General features: G+C 36.7%; 3 protein-coding genes across 4 annotated transcripts; 2 read left to right on the top strand and 1 right to left on the bottom strand.

Annotated features, from left to right (window-relative positions):
- The first annotated feature begins 1,082 nt into the window (after positions 1-1,082).
- Positions 1,083-5,307, top strand: LOC121747085 (T-complex protein 1 subunit theta-like). Its single transcript, XM_042141068.1, has 13 exons — positions 1,083-1,355; positions 2,083-2,345; positions 2,431-2,577; positions 2,701-2,862; positions 2,961-3,038; positions 3,386-3,519; positions 3,668-3,740; positions 3,820-3,897; positions 3,981-4,103; positions 4,264-4,358; positions 4,482-4,691; positions 4,917-4,974; positions 5,048-5,307. The coding sequence occupies exons 1-13, from the start codon at positions 1,205-1,207 to the stop codon at positions 5,111-5,113; spliced, it is 1,638 nt and encodes a 545-aa protein (XP_041997002.1). The 5' UTR covers positions 1,083-1,204; the 3' UTR covers positions 5,114-5,307.
- A 509-nt stretch (positions 5,308-5,816) lies between these two features.
- On the bottom strand, positions 5,817-7,973 carry LOC121748611 (glucan endo-1,3-beta-glucosidase 8-like). The gene is made up of 2 exons (XM_042143079.1): positions 7,359-7,973; positions 5,817-7,095 (listed from the first exon to the last, which is right to left on the bottom strand). The coding sequence occupies exons 1-2, from the start codon at positions 7,688-7,690 to the stop codon at positions 5,994-5,996; spliced, it is 1,434 nt and encodes a 477-aa protein (XP_041999013.1). The 5' UTR covers positions 7,691-7,973; the 3' UTR covers positions 5,817-5,993.
- Positions 7,974-12,513: 4,540 nt separating this feature from the next.
- LOC121746494 (AT-rich interactive domain-containing protein 6-like) lies at positions 12,514-19,192 on the top strand. 2 transcript variants are annotated; one of them, XM_042140354.1, is made up of 12 exons: positions 12,514-13,220; positions 13,305-13,344; positions 14,291-14,343; positions 14,582-14,627; positions 15,182-15,271; positions 15,961-16,083; positions 16,185-16,236; positions 16,328-16,400; positions 17,377-17,443; positions 17,525-17,575; positions 17,780-17,872; positions 18,885-19,192. In XM_042140354.1, the coding sequence occupies exons 1-12, from the start codon at positions 12,637-12,639 to the stop codon at positions 18,987-18,989; spliced, it is 1,377 nt and encodes a 458-aa protein (XP_041996288.1). In that variant the 5' UTR covers positions 12,514-12,636; the 3' UTR covers positions 18,990-19,192. The 2 variants fall into 2 exon arrangements, with proteins under 2 accessions (XP_041996288.1, XP_041996287.1); XM_042140353.1 differs by having other exon boundaries at positions 15,952-16,083.
- Positions 19,193-23,599: the final 4,407 nt, after the last annotated feature.

The following is a 23,599-nucleotide window of genomic DNA, read 5'->3' as shown; positions in this document are numbered from 1 at the left end:
TATTTTACTATACAGTTATAAAAAAGTAGGATAAAGATTTCATTAAATTATTCCACAGACTTTCCTTCGAATTCCTTGAATTTGTGTCGAACTAAAATAGAAATTTAATCCAAAAGGAAAGGAGTACCATCTAGAATGAATGAGTACTAGAGCTAGAGCGGGACCTGTGACATCTACCAAATCAAAATCTCTATGACTCTGTTTGGTATGTAGAATCAGGAGTGTGGAATTGGAATTGAGGATCCAATTCCAATTTCAATTTTGGTATCGCACAAATATTTATATTTGAAATTGAATTACAATTTCAAATCTATCGATTTTACAAATTCTACATCTACTATAGTAAGTAGACGCCTTTACTACAGGTATTCATTGCGCGCGCACACACAACACATCCACTAACCATTTCACACAAAATACATATATTACACATACTACACACAGAATACACCCATCAAACACAAAATACGCACCAACCCACATACTGCACACAAAATACATACACTATACGCAAAATACACACACTGCACGGACACGCACACATATAAAAAATGCACTGAACGCACATGGTATGTAATTTTAGAGTTCTTATTTCAAGTGCAACATGAATCAAGCTTATTAATTACCCACTCCGTGCATGAATATGAGTCTTATTTGAGTTTAGTATGGATTTTTTTTTAAATATAAAAGAAAAATTGATGAAAAAATAGTAGTATATGTGTCTTACTTTTATATATAAGTTTTATAATAGAATATGAGGAAAAATGGTTAGTAGAATGTGAGACTTACGTCCAATATTATAGTAAAAGTAAATTGATGATAGTATGTTTTATTTCGTGCTACATAATTTCTTTAAAAATGAAAATCATTTCTATTTTAATTTATCCCTTACAAATATAAATTTTCTCTAACTTTCTATTATAAAACTTTTTTGAACCACCTATTACCTTTATATATTAATTTATTTATAACTTAAAAATTTAGAATTTGAAAATAGAATACAGAGAAGGTGTATAATTTTTGGCCAAGTAAATGAAAAAGAAATAAATTACTCCAGTACTCCATAAAAAAATAGGGGAAGTGAGTATGCAGTGCAGGAGTAGAAAAAGGTTCAAAGAAAGAGGGGTTGATTCATTTTCATCTAGGGTTGCTGCTGCTATTCCGAGATCGAGTTACTGCATTTCATTTCATATTTCACACGACAATGGTGGGTTTCTCGATGCAGCCGTACGGCATACAGTCCATGCTCAAAGAGGGCCATCGCCATCTCTCCGGCCTCGACGAAGCCGTCATCAAAAACATCGACGCTTGCAAGCAGCTTGCCGTCATCACTCGCACCTCCCTCGGCCCCAATGGTATCTCTTTATCTCTTCAGTAAATCACACCTCCATTCGGTTACCACACTTCACACAATGTTGAGTGTTTTAGATTTAGTCTAATCAGTGTAAATCTCGTCAGATTCTAACTCGCTGCTGACTCCCGCTCGAAAATTTTCTATGCACCATTACCGTTTAAACCCACGATGCTTCTCTTATTCGAATTTGAACCCTAAACCCCACCTTTTCGACTACTTAGTGTCTCTTGTAAGCAACTATGTGAAACTAAGTGTTATTTATCCTTTTTGCTAAGTGCTGTAAAAGTAAACAAGTGTGATTTATTGTGTGCAGTCTAAGTATTGATCACTGCGAGCTTTTTTTTAGAAACACAAATAACAACTAAAATTCTATTACTAATGCTAAAACTTTAGGCGTTTTAAGCTCGTAATGGCCTTGTGAGGTCAAGTTGCAATTTTGCTAATACTATCTCTAGCTTAAAATTTGGGCTTGTTTGACATCCTTGCTGATAATAAGCCCAAAGCCTCAGATAAACTTCATGAAAGACAATCTTTGTTGAATTAACTAGTGAAACCATGATGAATAGGGACTGTAGTGTTTCTGTATTTAACATTTCTATAACTTCCAATTTGAGATATATTATAATTTAATATTTGTAAGTTCTAATAAACCCCTTAAACTCATCAGTCTTTCTGATATTTTCAGTCTTCGTCAGTTTTGTTCTCATGCATATCCTTTTTTGATTAAGGTATGAATAAGATGGTTATCAATCATTTGGATAAGCTTTTTGTCACAAATGATGCTGCAACAATTGTAAATGAGCTGGAGGTTCAGCATCCTGCAGCCAAGCTTTTAGTTTTAGCTGGGAAAGCACAGCAAGAAGAAATTGGGGATGGAGCCAATTTGACTGTTTCTTTTGCTGGGGAACTTCTCCAAAATGCTGAAGAACTTATTAGGATGGGACTGCACCCAAGTGAGATCATCATTGGTTACACAAAGGCAATTAATAAGGTGTGACATTGTCAATCTCTTTTTCACAGTTTGTGAACAGTTTTTTGGCTTTTAAGTTGATGAATATAGCATCTTGGTTTTGCAGATCATTGAGATACTCGAGGAAATGGTTGAAACAGGTTCAGAGAATATGAATGTGAGAGACAAAGATGAAGTAATTACACGAATGAGATCCTCAGTGGCCAGTAAGCAATTCGGGCAAGAGGAGAAATTATGCTCTCTCATTGCTGAGGTGAATATCTGGTTTCTACTGTTTCATGCAATGTTATATTTGTGTTCCATATTTCTCACCGACGGCGAGCTTTCTTTAAAGACTAATATGCAACTTCTCTTCATGGCAACCTTTTTGTTGAAGGCCTGTATACAAGTTTGTCCCAAGAACCCTGCAAATTTCAATGTGGATAACGTAAGAGTTGCAAAGCTATTGGGTGGAGGTTTGAATAATTCTTTAGTAACCAGAGGCTTGGTATTGAAAAGTGATGCTGTGGGAACTATTAAGAGAATGAAAAATGCCAAGGTATCCGTTTTATCTAGAAGTCTGATTTGTTTAGACCTTTTTGGGTTTCATTGCATAGCCCACACACATTACAATGATCCATTGCAATCACTTGTTAGGTTGCTGTTTTTGTCGGGGGTGTTGATACAACTGCAACTGAAACTAAAGGAACTGTTCTTATTCATAGCGCTGACCAGGTATCCCTCTAGAACTTCTCTTTCTCATCAAATTTCTGAGGAATTTACTCAACGTCTGCCCTTTTGCCTTATAAAATGTTTTTGGTACATGTTGATCACGTGACATACCTTGAGTAGTTGCCTGCACTATATTTTGACCATCTGAGACTGAGTGTGAAACTGAAAACCAAGCATCAGCTTATATAAGGTTTTGAATCAGTTGTTACTAACAATTTCTAGCCTTTTCTCCCGATTGGCATCTACTTTCACCGAACCAAACTCCAAGTCTTGTTGCATGCAGAACATGATTTTTCTGTTCAAAGTGGATTAGTTTATGCACATTTATCACATGGATATTTCCCTCACAGCTTGAGAGTTATGCAAAGACTGAAGAAGCTAAGGTCGAGGAGCTTATCAAAGCAGTTGCAGATTCAGGTGCAAAGGTCATTGTTAGTGGAGCAGCTGTTGGGGAAATGGCATTGCATTTCTGTGAGCGCTATAAGTAAAGCCTCCTTCCTTCTCAGTAAACTGTTTCTTTCTGGTCAACTGGTGCTTTGTCCACAATGCACATTGTCATGAATAATCCTTAACCACTCCTTTTTTTGGATTCTTGCCATATGTAACTGAATATACATAACATGGTTTTGTAGGCTCATGGTGTTAAAGATCAGCTCTAAATTTGAACTACGACGATTTTGCCGCACCACTGGAGCAGTTGCTCTTGTAAGCATTGCTGATTAAAGAGAACATTGTGCAGGTTTCTTTTGGTGGATCTAAGATTTTTGTTTTTCTATATGGGCAGTTAAAGCTAAGTCAGCCAAATCCTGATGATCTTGGATATGTTGATTCTGTTTCAGTGGAGGAGATAGGCGGGGCAAGAGTATGTGAACTATCTTGTGCCTCTCTTACTTCTTATCACCCTCAGTTCTCTCTACTTACTTTCCAATCCGTACTGTCTGATAGGTTACTATTGTAAAAAATGAGCAAGGAGGAAATTCTATTTCCACTGTTGTGCTGCGAGGGAGCACTGATAGCATATTGGATGATCTTGAAAGAGCGATCGATGATGGCGTGAATTCATACAAGGTACTTTTCATGCGAATTTATGGGTTTTCCCCAATTGGTTGTCTTTTCTTTTATTCTGCCACCAAAGATTGGGAAATTGTCGATTCCTTGTTATCTATTTCCATTTCATATTATGTTGATCAAAAGATCTCAACGTGGTTTATATGCTGTTCTCCACCAGGCAATGTGCAGGGATAGTCGGACAGTACCTGGAGCAGCAGCTACTGAGATTGAATTAGCTAAAAGACTGAAAGAATTTTCTTTGAAAGAAACAGGGTATATGGCTATACCTATGAAATAAACAATTGCTTAATATTAAGTGCCTTGAATGTGCAAAACTAGAGCAGTAATGATTTTGTTTTAGAATGAGTTGTTTAACTTGAAGCCTTTCCCATCCAGGTTGGATCAGTATGCAATAGCAAAATTTGCTGAAAGTTTTGAAATGATACCAAAGACATTAGCTGAAAATGCTGGGCTCAATGCTATTGAAATTATATCATCTTTGTATGCTGAGCATGCATCTGGTAACACCAAAGTGGGCATTGATTTGGAGGAAGGTGCCTGCAAGGATGTGTCTGCGTTAAAAATTTGGGATCTCTACATCACCAAGTAAGATGCTTTTCCTAGGAGTAAAGTAACGTTAACATTGTGGTTTTGCTTAACTTTACATCTGTAACATCTCATATCAAAACAAATTGCTTAGTAATAGCAGTCTGTGGGACATTGCTTTTTATGTATATCAGTGAAAACTGTAATTTTGGTTGAAGCATCTAATCCTACCCTTCAAACTTGTTATGTAAACTTGAGGAATAAATTAATTATATATTTGTGCAGATTCTTTGCTCTAAAATATGCTGCAGATGCTGCCTGCACTGTCCTGCGGGTGGATCAGGTAATACACCATCTGTATGGCACTTTTTTTGTGGGGTATCGACATGTTAAATGTTGAATTTTATTTTGTTCAGATCATTATGGCGAAACCAGCCGGTGGCCCAAGGCCGCCTGCACAAGGAGCAATGGATGAAGATTAAGTCGGCGGTGGCAATATATAGTCGTTAGATGTATGCTGTATTGAGGACATGCATTTTAGAAATGTTTTTTTTAGTGTGGCATGTTTATTTATGTGTTTGTCCTTCCATTTTGTTTGGCTGGGGAAAATTTTGGAAGTCTCAAACTTACCTTGTACTCTGCTGGTTTCTGGAATGCAGTCTGCTTTGAGAGAGCATTTGTTGCCCTTTTATAACGGTCTCTCTTTATCTTGGGTAAATGCTAGAAACACTTTGATAATAATTTTGTTATTATTTTTGTAAATGATGTGATCAAATTAACCGGAAAGCTGTGTAAGGATAATTAATTTTGTAATGATACTAGTTACAGAGATCAGCTACAAACTTGTCGAATTCTGTTCATTGCTAATATAATAAGGATGTTAATAAGTACTTACTAAAAATCCGAACCTTGATATGAACAAAATGAGCAATGCTTCATTATAATTGTGTTATTTTCCTTTTATTCAAAATCTAACACACTTAAATCTCCGGAACGGGAGTACCATTTAAAATTTTACATTGGCAAAATAACAATGACTTATTTTATCTTCCATTTAAATTTTATTGATTCTCCTTTACATTACAAATCTTAGTATTTCATGGATAATTTTCAATTTTAAAACTACTACTAATTCTTTCTACATAACAAATCCTATTCTATGAAAAATCTCATATCATACGAGTATTTGGTATTTCATTCGATAATAATCAATTTGTCATTGATTCTATCAAAGAAGAGAACGCTGTATAGTTACAATAGATTCAATTTGGGTCTCATTTTGAATGATAGGGAAAAATTGCCCAAACAATATGAATTAATATCAATAACTCAAACAAAATTATGAATGATGAGTATCTCTATCTACAAGAGCGAGAAGAAGAGCAAAAATAAGGTGGCTCCGAAAAACTGTGCGAATCGCGTGGAAGATGACGTAGTAGCTATCTGAATCATGAAATTGCAGTTTCCTTGAGATATGTTCTGATCAGTCACCATGGCGAGCCCCTGGAAACCGCATGCGGTATCTTTCTGACCCTGGGCCTGGAAGTACATATTGAAAGCATATGATGCGTTTCCGTTGGCGTCTACGGTGTTGCAGGAAGAACCATAACCAAGAGGGGTGCAGTCGGCAAAGGTACAAGCAAAGTTGATGTTTTCTCCGAGTTTGGTGAAATCCTTGGCATCCGGTTTAAGCATGCACCATCTCTTAGGGAGATAGTTTACATCTTGCGCACCAATGAGATACTTGTCTTGTAGTTGTCCGGATAAGTCCATTGGGAACTTGGGCTGTCCATCGTACTTGAAGATTCCCCAATGGCGCTCAAAGTTACCCGGAGCCACACTCTTGATGTCCTCATCAAGAAGGCCGAACAAGTAAACCTCAATGTAACCAGGGCGAAGAGGGGTTCCTTTGTTGCCTGCAAGGCGTGGTAGGAGGCCTCTGTAGAACCTCAAAGCGTAGTTTATGTTGGCATTCCTGTCTCCATCCGTTGGCCAACCCACCTCCCCGACGATGATCTCCATGTCGCCAAGTCCCACTGCTCTCAGGGATGAAACCAACGTGTCGAAATTGGCATCAAACACATTGGTGTACTGGATGCCATTATCAGCAATGGGATTGCTCACCCCATCAAAGAAGGCGTAATCAACAGGGAAGTGTTCGTTGGCGTAGAGACTCAAGAAAGGATAGATGTTTATCGTGAAGGGCGCCTTGTTCTTGCCTAAGAACTGGACAATCTGAGTCATCTGAGGCAGGATATCCGGGCGAAACCTCCCAGCAGACGGGACAGGGTTGCTCTCTGGGGAGCCGTAAACGTCAGCATTCAGAGGCACGGTGGCTTTAATGGAGTCTCCTACGCCAGCTTCATTGAGGGCATTCTGAATGTTTGCAAGAGCTGGGAATGTGGTGTTGAGAAAGGAGTTGTTGTAGGATGTAAGGAAAGGCTCATTCCCAACTGCAACATATCTGCACAAAGGTCGTAATTTTCAACAATCAAACTAATGAATTTGTTTTGATCTGCAACAACATCTGAACAGAGAAATTTCAACATTCAAACTAATGGATTTGTTTTAATCAATACACACGATTCCACAACATAACTCCATGAAAATTTCAGGTCAAGAACTAAGGATCAAGACTAGGAGAATCAGCTCAATTTCAATTAGGGCTAAAAGCACAGATAGATACAGATCGAATTAGGGGAAGAAGAGAAATGGGGATTTTCTTACTTGATGGTAACACCGCCTTGGAAATTGTAGCGGGTGACGTTGCGGCGGACCCACTCCTTAGCTCGATTGTAGTTGTTCATGGCGGAGAGTTCGGCATTAGGGATAGCGATCATGACTTCGATGCCGGAGCCGGCGAGGGCGCTCATGGTGGACTGATCGGCGTCGAAGAGCTTAACCTTGGTGATCCCGTTGTCTTTGAGCAGCTGCACCACCGTTTTCGGTGGCAGCTTGTGGTTTGCCATCGTGCCCCAGTTCACACCAAGCCCCTCAGCCCTCAACACCAATACCACCAAGCACCACCACAATCCTATTACCACTATTGATCTTGACATTGGCTGCCTATTCTTTTATCTTCAAAAAAGTAGTAAAATTAAAAAGATTAAACCTTTTGATTGCCTCTTTCTATATATCCAATCGACTCAAAAGGGGAAATGAATAAAAAGGGTATGGGGATGTGGAGATAGGAACGAGTTTGCAGGAACGTGTGATGACCGATGACTGCTCCCTCTCTCTCTCTCTGGAAGGTAGCAGTTGCAGTTTGTAAGGAAGGGGTGAAGTAGTGGAGAGAATATAGGAGATGTTTGTTGATGGAATTGTAATGGTATAATTCAATCCTTTCTTATAAAGCAATCAACGTTTTATTCACATGTCCATTCCTTTCTTGAGAAAGAGAGAGCTGAGAAGTCGACTGCCGACACAATCATTCTATGATAAGACAGGTCAGTCAGTTTTCGTAACTAAGTGAGGGCAAATTGGGAATTTCGGAATATCCTTTAAATTTTAAACAAACAATATCCGAAGAAAATGAATTTATTTTTTGAATCGGTCCAGTCCAGATAAAGAAAAAAATACGGAGTATATTATTTTAATGAGGGAATGGATGTGGAAAACTAGAACCAATAATTAGTCGGTGGGTGATGAACTCGATTGATGGGAGTGTGGCTCAATGGCTGGCTGTATGGGATGGGAGGAACGATCTTTTAAATTTTTTATTTTAATACTATTATAAAATTTAGACAATGCAAATCCATTACCAACGGCTATATTCTCAAGAGATTTCAGACACATTATTTTAATCCTTTGCTTTTGTAAAAAGATGCGCACCTTTTCAGTTTGGCAAAATTAAAATACGGAGTACCTTTCTGAAAAGAGTGGAACTGGTATTTCATTAATACTATTATAATGACATCATTAAATATGGCTTCTGCTCAATATATACAACTAATAAAAAAGGTTTTTTTATTTTGCCAATTAATATTAAGGTCTCACACTCTCACTAGATCCAAGATATATGGTTCGATTAATTTGTAATTTTTTAAACACCATGATGAAACTAACAACTAATCACCAACGCAAATTAGCCTTCCCCAATTTATTTAGGTGTAAATAGCCATTTAAATCATTAAGTTTTTGTCAAAATCTGGTGTATCCTGTAAACTTTAAAATTTGCTAATTGAATCACGAAGTTTCAAATTTTCTAGTTTATTCCATGAGTTGAATTTTAGATTGAATCTTTGTTGATGTGGATTGAGATTTAAAGATGGATTGTGGTTTAAATCAGGAAAATATGCTTGTATAATAAAAAATGTAATACAAAGAGCTTGATCTTAAAGTTGAATTGAGATTTCAAGATGGATTTCAATGCAGAGATGCAAAGATTCCACATGAAATTAGACCCATGAAATAAACTAGAAAAATTGAAACTTCGTGATTTAATAAGCGGATTTTAAACTTTGTGAGATAAACCAGATTTTGACAAAACTTGTGATTTTAATGACTATTTATCATTTATTTATCATACTTGTATTTATCAACTATATAATTTTTAATATGCAATTAATAAAATAGCTAAAAATGAAAGTATTTTTTTATGAAGGGTAATATCTAAATCAAAAACAATATTCTTCACCACTTGAATTAACTTTCAAACAACCAACAAAAAGTTTTGTTTGTTGAATGAATCAGTAAATTCTTTGACCAACCTTGCTTATTGGTGAATAAAATTAGTATACTACTCCACAACAGTCGATTTATCATCGTTTTCAAGGATGAGTGGAGTGGACGGTGGCGTCGGTGGAAAAAGGGCATGAATCTGGTGTTTCATGTTTGCTCTTGTGCCGCCTGCCACGTGGATAATAGAGTACTTCTCTAATCAAGTTACACACAATAAAATAAACGTTTAATTAATATCTACATAAGTAGTAGTACTCACTTTTCAAGTGATATTCATATACCAGTTTCTTTAATCTGCTAACATGTCAACAATAATAAGAAAATGAGACCCCTTCTGTTATCTTATCCACAAAGCAAACCATATATAACCTGCTGCAAGGTAACTAGTTAAGGTAATGTAATTTGATAGAAGACATGCATCCAACATGGGATGAAAAAAATCGGTGATAATGATATGACATCAATAAACAGAAGGCACCACTCTCTCATTTGGATAATGAGGTTTGCAGAGCATCCAATATCAAACAAACTGAGTGATTGGAAAAATGAGAGTTGTGCCGTAGGCTACAATTCACTATCACAGTAGTATCTTCTAATTGTAAGAAACAAATGCATATCGGTTTAAAAGATAAGAACAAGTATATCAGGATTTGACAAAATAATGTGAAGAAAATAGTGAATCCAAGAGGGAACAGATACATACAGTCTATGGGTCCATCTCCTGTAATTTGCAAACGGTTTGCAATTGAGAGAACGAAATGCGAACGGTTGAACCACCAAGAGATGTAGTAGCATGCTTGGACACACACAAGAGCTTCTGTATTCTCGAAAAGGACAACAGCCAGCTTCTTTCCATTCATCTCAAACAGTTTTGTACTACCAATTGTTCCATGCTCTTCTAAGTGACTAACTATTTCTTCTTTATTTACATCCTAGGGGGGAGTTGGGGTTTTTTCTTTTTTTGTTCTAAACTACGATTATCATTCCTCGAGTGTACTAGACTTTTTTTAAATTCCGGCTTTGGGAGAGACGCATGACCCTCATGCGTCACCCGTTAATGAAACGCATGACCGTGATGCGTCTATGGGTAAGACGCATGAGGGTCATGCGTTTTTCAATTTTTTTTAATTTTAATTGAAAGACGCATGAGGGTCATGCGTCTTAGGGTAAAACGCATGACACTCATGCGTCTCTCCTACAAACATAAATTCGCTCCGTAGCTTAGTGGTAAGAATTATATATTGTCATTGTGGAGACCCGGGTTCGAATCATAGTTGCCACATTGCAATTTTTTTGATTACTAGTACAAAATACTATTTAAAAATTGAAATTAGTAACAATTCAAAACGGTTACTAAATAAATTATTGGAACTTTTAATTAACATAAATATCTTAAATAATTATGTGCTAGAAATTGACATAAAATACTCCTTTTAATTAACTTTTAAATAATTATGTACTAGCAATTATTCAAAAAAATTGTAATTACTAGTACAAAATACTATTTAAAAATTGTAATTAGTAACAATTCAAAACGGTTACTAAATAAATTATTGGAACTTTTAATTAACATAAATATCTTAAATAATTATGTGCTAGAAATTGACATAAAATACTCCTTTTAATTAACTTTTAAATAATTATGTACTAGAAATTAATCAAAAAAATTGTAATTACTAGTACAAAATACTATTTAAAAATTATAATTAGTAACAATTCAAAACGGTTACTAAATAAATTATTGGAACTTTTAATTAACATAAATATCTTAAATAATTATGTGCTAGAAATTGACATAAAATACTCCTTTTAATTAACTTTTAAATAAATATGTACTACTAGAAATTGACATAAAATACTCCTTTTAATTAACTTTTAAATAAATATGTACTAGAAATTTCCCAAAAAAATTGCAATGTGGCCGCTGGGATTCGAACCCGGGTCTCCACAATGACAACACATAATTCTTACCACGAAGCTACTGAGCTAATTTATGTTTATAGGAGAGACGCATGAGTGTCATGCGTTTTACCCTAAGACGCATGACCCTCATGCATCTTTCAATTAAAATTGAAAAACGCATGACCCTCATGCGTCTTACCCATAGACGCATCACGGTCATGCGTTTCATTAATGGGTGACGCATGAGGGTCATGCGTCTCTCCCAAAGCCGGAATTTAAAAAAAGCCTAGTACACTCGAGGAATGATAATCGTAGTCTAGAACAAAAAAAGAAAAAACCCGGGGAGTTGAGACGTGGATCATTTTTCTTGGTGAACAACAATAACTGTAATGCATGCGAGTCTGAAATTGAATAAGAAAGAGAAGAAGGGGTTCTCTGTATTTAGTTTTTTTTAAGAATAATAATTTTTTATTACAAAATATTAAATTTCGCAATTAAAATGCATAAATTGGTCAAAATCGGCTAAACAACCATTGACCGTTTATTTTTCACTGCGCCGTCCATGTCGGACCGAGTCCGGCCCGATTTCAAATATATGGAACAAAATAATTAAAAAAGGTATGTCTATGACTAAAATCGTAAAAATACCATTTAACCCTTAGGAAAATGGCATCCAAGAACAAAACATATTTTGAGTAAAATTATTTATATTCACTATGATACAACTAGATAGACATGAAATGAACCATTTAAAGATAATTCCCAGCCAATAACGACCTTTACAAGTTCTATGGCTCATATAATCATATTAGATGCATCGTACTTCAGTTCAGGTAAGCCCCTTTCATGCATTTTTGTTGTTGACATACAATTTACATGTTCTTTCGTACTAGATACTTCGACATCAATTAAAGCTTCTACATCTCATGAATAACTATTTCTATTCCATATTAATCTAAACCTTGCTCAACAAATTGAGCTCATTATAAGCAATATCATGTATGCTGCTGCTTACCTCACACAATAGTTAGTGGATAGAGGGTAAAATAAGAAAAAAAATAATATAGAAAAAATCTTATTTATAGTTTTTTTTTCATTTTAACTATTTGTCATTATTTTTTTAAAAACAATTAAAAAATGAAATCAGTATACTAATGTGGAACATAAAAAAAAATTGTTGTTTATTTATAATAATAATAATAATAATAATAATGTTACATGGTGTATTTAAAAAATTATAAAATGTTGGCATCGCTAAAATTAATGATGACGTGACATGACGCAGTACTAATTTGAAAGACGCTCCAATTTCATACACTTCGATACACAAAAACAAGACGCAAGGTTAGGGGTTAGGGTTTCGCAGCAATTGGGGGATTTTTGGTTTGAAACCCATAATTCAATTCCAGTGCTACCCCTCCTCATGGAAGACAACAGAGAAGCCGACCAGGATGCACACGGCGACGTTGCTGCTTCGGCCGAACAGCAGTCCCAAAACGTTGAGAACCAAACACTGAATGATGTGGAAGTTGACGATAACCTAATTAAGCCCGCAGACGGGGAGAATTCTGCTGGAAGTTTGAGCCAGAACGCCCAACCTTCGTCAGAACTACAACCAGAAGCAAAGGATGATAAATGCCAAGAGGAATTGAACGTTGAGGTGGCAGAGAATGGACATGGGGAAGCGGACGAGGAAGACGAAGAGGGTGGGAGGCGACAAGAATTGATGGTTATCACCCAGGACCAAAAGGGGGAACTAAATGAAAATGGCGCCATCATGGAAATAGAAGGGTTACAGGGGGATGTTATGGAGGAGTTGAAGACCGAGCCTGATACTAAAGCTTCTTCCAGATCTTTCCTTTTAGATGCTGATGATGTTACAGGAGATGAATCTGGAACAGAGGAGGAGCAAGCTGCTTTTATGAAGGAACTTGAAACTTTCCATAGAGAAAGATGCCTGGACTTCAAGCCTCCCAAATTCTATCAAGAGCCTTTAAATTGCCTCAAGTAACTCTTCCTTTTAATTCTCTTTTGCTATTCATTTTCGGCTTTCTTGAAATTGTTCACATATCTACCTTTCCTTGCTCTTAGGTTGTGGAGAGCAGTGATCAGACTCGGTGGTTATGAACAGGTACACATAGGAGTTTCTGTTTCTTCGCCATGTTTCACATTGTAATTAACTTCTATTTTGGCTGTCATTTATGAGACTTCGATAGTCATATATATATGTGTGTGTGTATTAGTATTTTGACTTATAACAAGGGCGCATGTTGATCCTTACCTCACTTCTTTCAAAATGGTGTTATGCGACAAGCTAAAGAGAATAAATCCCTTGCATGAAATGAATCCGGGGATTAATAGAGTTGAGAGAGAAAACGATCTCATATTTGCAAAATGTGATTTTATTATATTTAGCAAGTTCACATTGTAGTGTTGTTTTATTGTATTTAGAGACAAGAGTTTATGGCAAAAAGTTCTATATTTAAGATCTTCACCAAATTGGACCAACAAAAGGAAAAGTAGGTTACATGTTTTTGAACGTATCAAATCTTCAATGGATATACTTATTGCTGTCAGCATCTTAGACCTCGGCTAATTTGTTGCTTGCTTTAGACTTGTGACAGATTACAAAAGAAATTTTGTTGAAATTAAACCCAACATGCATGCCACTTGTTCACTTCTTTTGGCCAATGATGTGCTTCAATGCTTCATTATGTCAATAGAAAATGAACTCTCATGATATAATCTTGCTAGTCTTTAAGAGCACGGATAATAACACTGGTCATATGAAAGATTAATAAAGAACTTTGGTGAGTGTTTTAAATCAGAATATTTGGTTTTAATAGCTCATGCCTGGAAGTATACAAAGATCATACTAGTATTCAATGTATAATAGTTGAAGTTCTATTTTCTAGGCAAATCATAAATACTAGTTATGACTCTGAAATACTCATCACACTTGTTTCCTACATGACTCTTCGACTCGACTGTTTACTACTAGGGCTCCTCAATGTCATGGTTCTTTAATTTTCTATGACATGTGCTTTATAATCTTGATGTCATTTTTGGTTATGTAGGTCACTTCATTGAAGCTGTGGAGACAAGTTGGAGAATCCTTTAAACCCCCAAAGTGAGGATCACTCTTAGTTCTATTGAAAAACCCTAATATTTTGTCAGAGAGATCACTTATGACCAGTCAAATACTTCTGAATTTTTAAAGGCATTTGTTGCTGCTTCAGAAGTAGAGCAAAATACGGATATGATTTTCTGTCTTTCTATGAGTTTCAATTCTCACACACACAGGAATTCTTTATTCAACTATTTCACAAATGGTTCAATGCTAATTATGTTATTTGCGCATTTTACAGGACTTGTACCACTGTGTCCTGGACGTTTCGAGGCTTTTATGAGAAGGTTGTGTTCAGATTACTTGAAACATTCATATCCTTCTGTTGTTTTTATTGCTTCATAATTTTCTAGCTTGTCATTTTGTTTAATTTCTCAGAAATGTCTATATTTTCAATCCTTCTGGTCTCACTCTTGCTGGGGCATCTGCAATGCATGCATATATTCTGGTATGGGCAACACTTGGAAGGGTGTAGGAAGTTGCCTTCTGATCTTTGTTTTGGCTTAGGGTTTTCCTCTTGTAACCTAGATATGACCTATTACTTTATGAGGTGTCTCCAGGGATTTAACTGCGTGGCATGCCTTGCTTGTTGGAAAATAGTTCATCATTTATCATCAATGCTTCTCTTGAAAAAGATTGTCAGTCTTAGTGGTTTCGATGAGCTGTACTTAATATGAACTGCTAGAGTAACCTTATTTATATATTTGTCCTGAGCCATCGTGAGACTTCGCTTTTGTATTTCTTTATGTTGGGTGGTTTTCTTGAACATTGGCTAAAGCTTCCCCTGGGGTTACAAAATGTCTTCTACATTATGCACTGATCAGATGGTTCGAATTTACAGGCACTATTAGAATATGAAAAGTATAAAATGCGCTGTGGCGAGCTGCCTTTTACTGATGCTTCTATATCGGACCCTGCTGCTGGGAGTCAGGTTGTTCATAAATTCCACTTCGTCTTAGTATTTTTATAGGCTGGTAGAGCATTTACAACAAAGATTTTCTAGTTCAGTAGTGTGGTATTGTCTAAACTCGTATGGATAGTTTACTTTAGAGTTTATAAGAGAACTAGATGTTTGAGAAATGTGGATGTTGTTACTGTTGTGATTCATGCACATACTTATCTTTTGGTGAATTTAGAGGTGTCCAGGTACCATATACCTTACTACATTTGCAACTTTGCAACTGCAACATCCCTAAATTCTTTTGATGTGTAAAATGAAAAAAATAACATCTTTGTTTCATGAGTTGTTACCCAACATCAATTGACTCAACATGTTGACAATGTGGAGCATATATTTGGACATTACATCTCATAAAAATATGTTGTGTAATTACTATGTATTAAAAGTTATGTAATAATTGCAAGGCTGGTGAAAGGTTGTGTTCAATTTTTAAATTTTACAACTAATCCTATATTTTTTAGCTACTTAAGTGTTTTATATCTCCAATATGTGAGGACTTATTGTACGTGACTATAGATTATAGAAACATTCTTTGCCTTCCTCCAAAATGGAGAGTCGAACTACTTAACTACCTCAATCCTCCCGAAGGGATATGAAAATAATTTCACGGCTTTAAATATTTTCAATCCATAAAGGTCCTCCAAACAAAGTATATGCAGGTAGATCAAATTCATGCCCCAGGATCAGGTAGAGCAAGAAGGGATGCTGCGGCTCGTGCCATGCAGGGATGGCACTCTCAGCGTCTTCTTGGTAATGGTGAGGTTGGAGATCCCATCATTAAGGTATGCTTATTCTTTATTCCTTGTTTCGTTTATTTTCAGAATTTGTACTTTCCTGCCCTCTTGTTCTAGTTCATTTCTTATGGTCTTACTCTGTTTTGTAGGATAAGAATCCAATAACGACACCAAAGCGTGAAAAACAATTAAGGAATATTGGTAAGTGCCACTTTTAGAGTTGAAAGGAGTTTCCCGATCTTCTGTTGGCAAACTTGAATTATATTTCTTTTATGGTCAATTCTTGACTAAGGTTTCCTAAAGCGCAAGGGGTCATCTCCTGTTGAGCATGCTGTCAAAGTTGCACGCACGGCTTCAAAATCACAGTTAAGATCTCTTAGTTTGGACCCTGATTTTACTGTACGACTTGAGTTGAATGAGTGTTTACTTTGTAGCCCCTTGGGCTTTGGCATATATAATTATTACAAAAATATAAATAGGCTTAAAATATCAAGCTTGCTGAACCACTTCGTTCCATAAAGCTCATCCTACATGTATTTTATTAGTGGAATCAAATACATATCTGGAATAGTCTGCTCTTGGTATTATACGCAAAACTGCCAACTGCTGGCCAATCGTCATTCAGCTCTGGCACAATAATAATGGGACAGCCTACCTGAGAGAATTCCCAAAACTTCTTGACATCACTAAGCTAATTTGGAATCCCCTTGTTGTTGGCTGAGGCACTAGCTGTTTCCTACCACCGTTGTTGTCTCAACTCCCTTTCAGCCTCTCAGCCCTCAGGCTACATGTATTGTCTCAAATAACTTTGTCACTTCCCGAGATCATGTTCAATCATCTTCTATTAAATGAACGTTCCCAGAAAAGGGTGGTACCAGTAACATGAACCAAACGAGAAATAAATAAATAAGTCCATCTAATCACTTACAATCCCAGTCTGGCGGGTATATAGTAAGGCTCGAAGGTTTTGCCTAAGAGTCCTGACTATAATTTGCATTGTCATAGTCACATGAACTACGTAACTACTGCTTTTAAATGGTCAGAGAGGTGTTCTCCTTGTTGGCCTTATCTCACATAAAATGAAGTGCACATGCTCATCTAAATGTTTCCGCTGTTACTTTGATATTAAAATAGAAGACTCTACTACTAAATTATTTCTTGTGAATGTGAAGGAAATCTTATTCATTCTCTTTCAGTATATGGATTTCAGTGTGTTCAGTAAATTGGATAGATTTATATGCATTCTTCTTTTTTCAGCCTATGGATTTAATCTCTTCCAACAGAATGGAAAAGAGTTCTGTGCATGTCTTTTCAGTATCTTGATTTTAAGTTCATCAACAGATTGGAAATAATGGTGGTAGATGTTGGGGTTCCTGCTGATTGGGTGAAGGTGAATGTGCAGAGGATGGTACGGTTTTCACTCTGGTCCTGGTTTGTAATCATCAGTATTCATAGGGATCTAATTTAACAAGTTTGACATGTTTTGCAGAAAGACTGTTATGAAGTATATGCCTTAGTTCCTGGGCTTCTTCGAGAAGAGGCAAGTAACCGAGATATTACTATCTCATTCCTTTTGTAAATCAGAAAATAGAAATTCATTTACATTTTACAACAAGTAGCTCTAATATCTTACAATAAAAACAAGTGTTGATAAATGGTGCATGAGTGCATCAACTGGTCATGGCATTGCTTTTCTTTATCATTCTAACTTTTTTGTGCTTGATCTTGTGGCTTTGCACAACAGGTGCGTGTACAGTCTGATCCTGCAGGACGTTTAGTTATATCAGGGCAACCAGAGCAACAGGACAATCCTTGGGGTGTTACACCATTCAAAAAGGTAGTTCCAGTAACTGATCTCTTACAGTACTTATAGTCTGTGTTACTAGTGTGGAATTTGTGAAGTTGAATAATTTTAAAATTCCAAAATAGTTTCCTTTTCTCTGTGCCGCCCACTTGTCCCCATGAGTATGCTATTGTTCTTATGGTTTCTTATATGAGTGGTAACTGGATCAAAATTGTGAGTTATGTTTTGTATGTTTTCTTTTGAGAGTTGCATTTACCTCTCCCTTTCTATCATCTCTGCCCATAACTTCCTGTAGTCTCCTAATCCACAACAAAAAAATAGATATCTGTCTGTACAGAAATTCAAGAAGTATTTCTTTTTTTGCCAATATAAATTTATGTCAGTGCAGTCCTAAACCAGAGTAAGTAAATGCCTCTGCATCTTTTGTTTCTACCTGAAACCTAAAAGATTAGACTTGGACCCCTATGGCATGCAAATTTGCTCCTGTCTCCTCATCGTTGAAATATTCTGTTCTAGGAGTAACCTCTACAATCATGCCAACCCAGTTACTAGTAGGAAAAGAGGAGAAAGAAGAATTCAAGTTTGAAAGTTTTAAGTTTGTGTCCGCACAAGTACAAGTTTTATCTGCCTTTTCTTTCAAAGTTTTTCCGTTGACATACCACTTGGTGATGCACTCTTATGGCTGTCTGAATAATTTTTAAAATTAAACATTATTACTTATTTCCTTTCTTGCCTGTTAAATTCGTTCTTGTTGGAACTTACATTAAATGTTATAGTCCAGTGGTTTACCCACCATGTAATTCACAAACTATGAAACTGAAAAGAAGAAATGATATTGTAAATAAGCTGAGCAGACATGATAATTCCTTGGACACTAGCTGAGCAGAAATAAATGAAACATGAATCAAGCTATTGAAGGCCCTTATATGCTGTTCACTTAATCGCTGGAATAGCTAGTTTTAAGGTTGCAGGAATAGGTGTTAACATATATAGCAGCTTCTTGTTGATCTGGATTTCTTATATGAGAATCGTGTTCTTTCCTCAGGTGGTTAGCTTGCCTACTAGAATTGATCCGCATCAGACATCAGCTGTGGTGACTTTGCATGGGCAGCTATTTGTGCGCGTACCATTCGAGCAGTCAGATATGTAGAGGCAACAAGGCTGCGCCTGCGAGAGATGGGCTTGAAAATAGTTGTGTAAGGTTTAATCACGTTGAATATTCAGACCGGTAGCTGTAGTGGTAGTGGTAGTGGTAGTGGTAGTGCACCTTGTATATGAGGGTTGACGTGCTTCCTCTCTTTTGGATTCTATACTGAAGCGGATTACTCAGGTAATCACGAAGTCGTTTTTTCACTTTTTGCCCTCGAATGTTTTTAAGGTAATTTAGCGTATTATCTTGCAAAATGTAGAATGTCCATTGATATGGTTTAGCACCACACCTAATTAATCTCATCCACAATGTGTGGCATGCTAAATTAGAATCACCATATCGAGTCATGCTGATTCCTGCTTCAAACGTCGGTTTCCATGCTCGTTTATAGGAGAAAATCGGATGTATGGGGCACTCTACTATTATAATAACGAAAATGTACCCATTATGTTATTTCTTCCATCTATTGGAAAAACGCCACCCTCATTTGCGTGTTATTAAGTAAAAACGCCAACAGCGTTGACGTTTTACAATTTAATCTTATTTTATGCAAATACAGTATTTATCGTAACAAGCCTACTTGGTTGGCGTGTTTAATTAAAAAACGCCATCGACGTTGGCGTGTTTAACACATATAAACGCCTACCACGTTGGCGTGTTTAACATAAAAACGCCAACCTCAACGGCGTGTTACTGTTGAACCAGATATCAGTCGGATCTCTCCCACAGTCGCGAACCCTAATCACTTTCCCTCCCCAAATGCGAAAAACCTTGAAACCCTTGCTCAGGTTGACGCAATCGACGATTTGAGCGGAAAGATTTCAATTTTGGCTCATTCTTCCAAACATTAGTCCTCCTATTCGGTTAGTATATCTGATGGATTGTTATGATAGTATATATTGTAGTGTAATTAATAGAAATATTGATGGATTGTTATGATATTATATATTGTAGTATATCTAATTTTTGACCAATATTGATGGATTGTTATGATAGTATATATTTGATGTAATTAATATATAAATTTTGACCAAATTTTGGCTTACTCTACATAATGATAAATGTAAAAATAATACATATTTATTTGTGTTTTACATTATTACAGATAGTATGACGTGGTGTGTGAATTTATATTGGGGTGGAAAGATAATTCCCGGAGCAGTTATTTCATATGATTCTCCTTTTTCAAAAGGATTCATTATGTTGGATGAAAGTGTTTCCTACGATAAGCTTGTGGAAACAATTTGTGAAAAGATGGGGATAAACATATTTTAAAACAAAGTTCAAATAATATGGAAACGTACTATATGCGTTGGATCCGGAGTCACGTTTATAGGTACTCTACTAGAAGAATTATGCATGCCACTAATGTTTAGTGAGAGTATGGCTACAGGAGGTCAAATTGAATTATTTGTTGAGTATTCGGCAAATACTCAACAAAATAGTCATCATGTCATAAGTTATGATGTTGGTACGTCTACGAGAGTCCAAGAACCAATTTTCGCTGCAACATAAGATTTTGATGTTGGAGGCGTGCGTTTAGGGGACAGTGACAATTGTCATGTGGTTGATGACATTATAGGTCCTGATAAAGACAAATTTCTTGATCCACAATCACCTTATGATTCTGAAGATGTAAACACTGTTAGTACATACTCAGATGGAGATCCGTCTGATGATGAACAATTTGTTGATTCAAGACCATCCATTTCAGTTGGAGAAACAGTGGTTGGAGAAACAGCGGTTGGAGGAAGAGCAGTTGGAGGAAGAGTAGTTCCACAGTTTCCACAGCGTGGAATGAACTATTTTCGCACCTTACCAGGTACATATGATAGTTTTGATCCAAAGAACTTTGAGCCTGCTGATCCCAGTGTGCATTATTGGAGTGAAAAAAAATCCTACCAATGTCGGTTTGCATACTAAATTTAGAATGAAGTTGAAATTGAAGACAGCTGTGACTTTTTGGCATTTGGAAAAAATCCGACAATATACAGTTGCTGAAAGTAAAGGAAAGAGATGTCATGCAGTTTGTAAGTGGCCACAGGGAAATCCGAAAGATAAGTCATTACCGAAATGTTTGTGGGAGTATCGAGCAACATTGAGAAAGCATGATGAACATTGGCAAATTAGAGTGTTTAGCACTGCTCATACTTGTATGGGGGATCGTAATTATAATGGGCACGCTAATCGTTCGTCGTCCATGATATCATTGAGTGTTCGACATCAGATAGAAAACGATCATGCCTACAAGGTAAAAGCTATTGTGGCAGATATTGAAAATAGATTTCATGTGAAAATTAGTTACAAGAAAGCATGGTATTCTCGGAGGACAGCTATTGAGCTTGTATATGATGGATGCGAGTGGTCATTCAAAGTTTTACCGTCTTATTTGAATGAAATGCAAAGACAAAATCCTAGTACAATTGTCGAATGGTTGCATGATGACATATTAAGCCACGATATGAACAAGGTATTCAAGTACGTATTTTGGGCTTTTGGACCAGCTGTGGATGCTTTTCAACTATGCAAACCAATTCTAACATTTGATGGAACTCATCTAAGTGGACGATGTCGAGGTAAAATTCCTATTGCCGTTGGATTTGATGCTAATAAGAAATATTTGCATGTTGCATATGCCATTGTTGATGAGGAAACCAAAGAAAGTTGGAATTGGTTTATGGAACGCATTAGACTTCATGTAACAAAGCATGAAATATGTGTAATATCTGATAGGCATGTGTGAATCATAGATGCTATGAGTTCTTCCATATGGAAAGAAGAACCTAAAGGTCATCACAGGTTTTGCTTGGTACATGTTAGAAAGAATGTTCTGCAGAATCACAAAGGTATCATGGTTAAAAGATTGGTTTGGAAAATGGGTATTGCTACCAAAAAGCGCAAGTTTAAGAACAGACGTCGTTTACTTCGAGACGTCAACAACGAGGCTTTGCAGTACCTTGATACCGTGGATTTAGAAAAAATAGAATTTGGCGTACGACAAACACAAAAGATGGGGTGAGGTGACCACTAATATGTTGGAATCTTACAATAATGTGTTGAGAGGCGCAAGAGAACTCCAAATCAAAGCTTGCATTGATATGACATTTTGGAGGACAATAGAATGGTTCAATGAGCGGTCAATTGCATCAAGACAGTGTGCGACACAACTTACCCCGTGGGCGCATGAAAAGGTGTGCAAAAATGATGCAAAAGACCAGTTACATAATGTGAGAGCATCAAGCACAATTCAAGGGATTTGTGTGGTTCGAACAAGACGTCGAATTGGGGGAAATGGTGGTAACAAGTGGAAGGTGTTGTACTTGGAGTCGAACTGCAAATGTCAAAAGTGGCAGATGTGGAGACTTTCGTGTTCACATGCAGCGGCAGTTGCGGTGTTTAGAAACGACAACATGATATCGCTTGTTAATCCCGTATACCACACAAGTGTTTGGGTACACTAATATTCTGGGGTGTTTAATCCACTCAGACACTCAGATTATTGGGACGTGCCTGAATGGACTTTGCAGTGTTCACAAACTCAGTTAATGCCTCGAAGTCGCGGTCGATACCGTACAACTAGGATTACTAATCAGATGGATGTCCGTGAAGCTAATCAGCCACGAGCCCGACGCCGTTGTAAATAATGCCGTCAACCTGGTCACGACAGGCGCAACTGCCCGACTTCTTGATTGTTTAGACTTATGTATTGATTACTATTTAGACTTGTGGTATTTTGTGTAGACTTATGTAGTATTCAATATGTTATATAATGTATTGTATTGTGATGGTGGCTATGTTACATAATGTATTGTATTGTGATGGTGGCTATGCAAGGTATGTTATGTGTTATGAATAAAAAAGGGGTTGGAAAATGTTTCTGCATTGAAACGCCAACCATGTTGGCGTGTTTTACGAAAACACGGCATTGACGTAGGCGTTTTTCTTTAAAAACGCCAACCTGATAGACGTTTTTTCAAAAACGCCTACGGGACTGGCGTGTCAATACAGAAAGGTTGTATTGCGTTGGCTAAAAACTCGGGCGAAACATCGAAGTTAAAAACGCCAACCATGATGGCGTTTTTTTGTCAAACGCCAGTCATATCGGCGTGTTTCATAAAAACGCCAACGGGACTGGCGAGTCAATACAGAAAAATTGTATTGCGTTGGCTAAAAACTCGAGCGAAACATCGAAGTTAAAAGCGCGAACCATGATGGCGTTTTTCTGTAAAACGCCACTCTTATCGGCGTGTTTATAAAAACGCCAACGGGACTGGCGAGTCAATACAGAATGGTTGTATTGCATTGGTTAAAAACACGGGCGAAACATCAAAGTGTAATAGGCCAACCATGAAAACGTTTTCCTTATAAACGCCAACTAAGATGGCGTTTTTTTTGCAAAACGCCAACCATATCATTCCCACTTCAAAAATATAAAGATTACAAGGTTCACAAAAAATGAAGTTCAACTTTTTGCAATCATTCCTACTTCAAAAATATAAATAAGAATAGAAATAGATGTAGTCAAATTATCAAATATAAAGATTATAAGGTTCACAAAAACGAAGTTCAACTCAATAAACAAATAAAAATAGTTGTAGTTTAGTTCAATC

This window comes from Salvia splendens, chromosome 9 (genome assembly GCF_004379255.2).
Source record: "Salvia splendens isolate huo1 chromosome 9, SspV2, whole genome shotgun sequence".
NCBI classification, from domain to species: domain Eukaryota; kingdom Viridiplantae; phylum Streptophyta; class Magnoliopsida; order Lamiales; family Lamiaceae; genus Salvia; species Salvia splendens.
Note: the sequence above shows the minus strand (reverse complement) of the source record. Positions and strands in the feature narration are given on the sequence as shown.

Coding starts and splice junctions, on each gene's coding strand:
- LOC121748611 (XM_042143079.1), bottom strand. CDS start 7,690: ATGTCAAGATCAATAGTGGTAATAGGATTGTGGTGGTGCTTGGTGGTA. Junction 7,096..7,358: donor CAAGGCGGTGTTACCATCAA/GTAAGAAAATCC, acceptor ACCTTTGTGCAG/ATATGTTGCAGTTGGGAATG.
- LOC121746494 (XM_042140353.1), top strand. CDS start 12,637: ATGGAAGACAACAGAGAAGCCGACCAGGATGCACACGGCGACGTTGCT. Junction 16,237..16,327: donor AAAACAATTAAGGAATATTG/GTAAGTGCCACT, acceptor TTCTTGACTAAG/GTTTCCTAAAGCGCAAGGGG. Junction 17,444..17,524: donor AGGTGAATGTGCAGAGGATG/GTACGGTTTTCA, acceptor CATGTTTTGCAG/AAAGACTGTTATGAAGTATA.
- LOC121747085 (XM_042141068.1), top strand. CDS start 1,205: ATGGTGGGTTTCTCGATGCAGCCGTACGGCATACAGTCCATGCTCAAA. Junction 2,346..2,430: donor ACACAAAGGCAATTAATAAG/GTGTGACATTGT, acceptor TTGGTTTTGCAG/ATCATTGAGATACTCGAGGA. Junction 3,898..3,980: donor AGGAGATAGGCGGGGCAAGA/GTATGTGAACTA, acceptor ACTGTCTGATAG/GTTACTATTGTAAAAAATGA.